Raw genomic sequence first — 2,958 nt, 5'->3', positions numbered from 1 at the left:
GAATGCCGCTAATGGCTTTTCCAAGAGTGGAAAGTCCTCTGGAGACATTGAGTGCACAGGTACTGTAAATCCTCTTACCCAGACCATCAACAAGCACATTATCTGTTGTGGCAGAGTAAAAACTAGTTGTATTTGTAACTACACATCCCTGACACTAAGCCCATCGAGCAGAGTGAATTTGCATCAGGGGAGAGTTTGTTTTAAGGCATTTATCTTTTAAACTACTAAGTACTGTATTGTGCACTTCCAAACGTAAACCAGTAGGATTTCGCATGCCTGAGCGTATTATTTGTGGTAACAAACTTTGACTTAGAAGAATAGAAAACTGAGATAAAAGTGAAGATAATTCTGTCTAATTACACTTCAGGGTGCTTTTGGCATATCTTAAGGATTTACTCTCACATTCTTAATCGTGGGGATAAACTATGCTGTCCAGAAAAATATGACAGAGATTAGGTTTTTATCCTTATTACTGTTCAGTATCTTCTATAAGAAGAAATCATATACCCTTTCTATCTCTAAGTCATCAGAAGAGAAGTTAATATCATTCTTTCAAGTTTGAAAAAAAAAAAAGAACAGGCTACTGAGAGCACTGTTATTGATGGTGTTTCTTTTAAAACTAACTTCAAATGGCTTGTGCTGGCGTAAACTGAATTACACCCAGCCCTTTCAAAACAGACAAGCAAATGCCACCTGTGAAAAATTTCTGGCAACAGGAGGAAGTGTAGTTTGTCTGTTATCTGTTATTTGAAATGCCCTGTTATAATTTATTTGTTCTTTAAATTGTACTCATCTTACTAGGTGGCCTGTCATTCCTGTGTACATGGTGTGTGGCAAGATTAATAGTGATTTTTGTTAAACCCTTTGACAAATAAACAGATCAGGAATCAGGAATTTATTAAAAAAAAAAAATACACTGTTTCTAATGCCTGGAAATATTTTGCTTAATTGAAAAGTCAATTTTGATTAGGCAAAGATTTGCTGGAAGACTTTTAACTAATCTGCAGAACTGTGTGTATTAACTGTTCTCTTGATGGACTTTAGGTTCAGAAACTAAGTGCTACTTACATAACTACATTGTATTGCGTATGACAGAAGGGGTGAACAGGTGAAAATATTCATAGACTCTGAGAAAAATTTTGTCTAGTGAGCTATTTATAACTTCTGGACTGTGAAGGGCAAGGTAGGGACTAGGCCTTACCTGTTGATGTCCACTGTGACCAACAAGAGTTTTCTCTGACTGGGGGTGTCTGTCTCTAAATGATCATACATCTACCATGCAGGAATAGATTGGGGAAAAAGTGGTCCTACTCTGAACCTCTCACAAGCAAACCCTTGGGAGTGGCTGCTCATTACTCTTTCTTCAGATAAAGAAGGTGCATCATCCTTCTCTGTGCAGATTCTGCATTCATTCCCAGTCATTTTGCTTTGCACCCGCACAAAACCTAAAATATGCAGCATGATCCAAGGACAACTCAGTACTGCCACTGAAGTTCTGGACATTGGCTTCCAAGGTTAAATCAACAGTTTCCACCTAAAGGGGACTTCTGTGTTGCTATATACCTGTGGCTAGATATATGTTGACTTAATGAGCCCACCTCTGTATGGTTTTAAAGTCTGTATGTTCCCTAATATCAAACTGTGTAGAATCATACATTACATGAAGCCAATCTGTGGTGTCCTAGGCTCTTCAGTGGCTGAGGATAGATGCACTATATTAGTTGCATGACTGTACGAAGTGCTTGAGCCTGTACTGACATGTTTCTCTGGACACAATAGTCGTTTGAAAGTCTCCATTTTAAAAAACACACCATGTTCTTCAAACCAGTTAGTGAGTGTTCATAGCCCAAAATCAAGGCTTGAATTCAGCCTTCCCCACCACAAGCTTAGGACAGAAGGCAGTCACATTTGCAGTGATCTCTTCATTTTGAAGACCTAAATTAGCTGTGCAACAGGTTTTATTAAGGAAGGTTTTTCTCATTCATTTTACACACCAGGATATGTAAATGCCAAAATGTATACAAATGTTCATGTGCTTGCTTTTTCTCCTTTGCAGAATCACTCTGCCTCTATGACGGAAGTAACCTGAGATGGAAGACTGGCAACTGAAGCTATTTTTTATTACCCCCCAGTACAATACTCAAGACACACAGTTACTAAATGTCTAACTGTGATGACCAGTATTATGTTATGTCTAGTTAGAGGCTAATGTTTTGTACTTTTTTTGTATGAAGAAGTGATGTAGCTTGCCCTGATTTTTTGTCAGCTTTAATATTATTATGCCAGAATTCAAAAGCAAAAAGGAAAAAGAAGAAAAAAACCTTTTCTTGTTTAAAGTGCGCACTGAGGAACTACATCTATGGAATTGTTGATGTTGTTATGTGATATTTGTACACAATTTTTTTCTTTTTCATTTTTGAATTTATACATCTTGGGCGGGGGGGGGATCACTTTTACCTTTTCTTACCATAAGAAGTGCTTCTACCAGTGGGTCGAATCTGAATAAGCTCAGCATAGATCTGAAGTAGTTGCATATATTTAATTTAGATTAAAATAATGGTGATCGGGAATCTAACCCGAATGATACTATCAAAGCGTAATAAACATCCAACCTCGATTCAGTGAGCTACTTAAGCATTCCTTAGCATTATGGACTTCACCTAGCCATCCAGTTTCCAGACTATTAGACAGACTTGAAGTATGTCCTTAAGCATCTTACTGAATCAAAGCCTGATTGTTCTGGTGTGGGTGACTGTGCTAGTTATTGAAGAATAACTAAAACAATGTACTCAGTCTGCAAATATACAGACTGGACGTGAAAATTCATAGTAGTAGCTGATAGCATGTGAGCTGACTATATCACCTCCCTAGATCTCTGTTCCTCCCTGAGGCCCAGCTAACGCTCCCGGTGAAACCTGGCTTCAGGAATTGACTATGGGGATATACAGCCACCACTGT

The 2,958-nt window shown here is 38.1% G+C and overlaps 1 protein-coding gene across 1 annotated transcript in view; it reads left to right on the top strand.

Annotated features, from left to right (window-relative positions):
- The window catches only part of LOC104410896 (lipid phosphate phosphatase-related protein type 1), a gene marked incomplete at its 5' end in the record, with an annotated part of 20,814 nt that extends 18,725 nt beyond the window's left edge, over positions 1-2,089 (top strand). Inside the window, 2 exons of the mRNA XM_010021188.1 lie at positions 1-59; positions 2,057-2,089. Coding sequence (XP_010019490.1) covers positions 1-59; positions 2,057-2,089 — 92 coding nt within the window. The remainder of the gene's footprint in view (positions 60-2,056) is intronic.
- Between the last annotated feature and the right edge of the window lie 869 nt (positions 2,090-2,958).

This window comes from Nestor notabilis, unplaced genomic scaffold (genome assembly GCF_000696875.1).
Source record: "Nestor notabilis isolate BGI_N333 unplaced genomic scaffold, ASM69687v1 scaffold30928, whole genome shotgun sequence".
Taxonomy (NCBI): Eukaryota; Metazoa; Chordata; class Aves; order Psittaciformes; family Psittacidae; genus Nestor; species Nestor notabilis.
The sequence above is the reverse complement of the archived record's forward strand: the minus strand, read 5'-3'. Positions and strand labels throughout refer to the sequence as shown.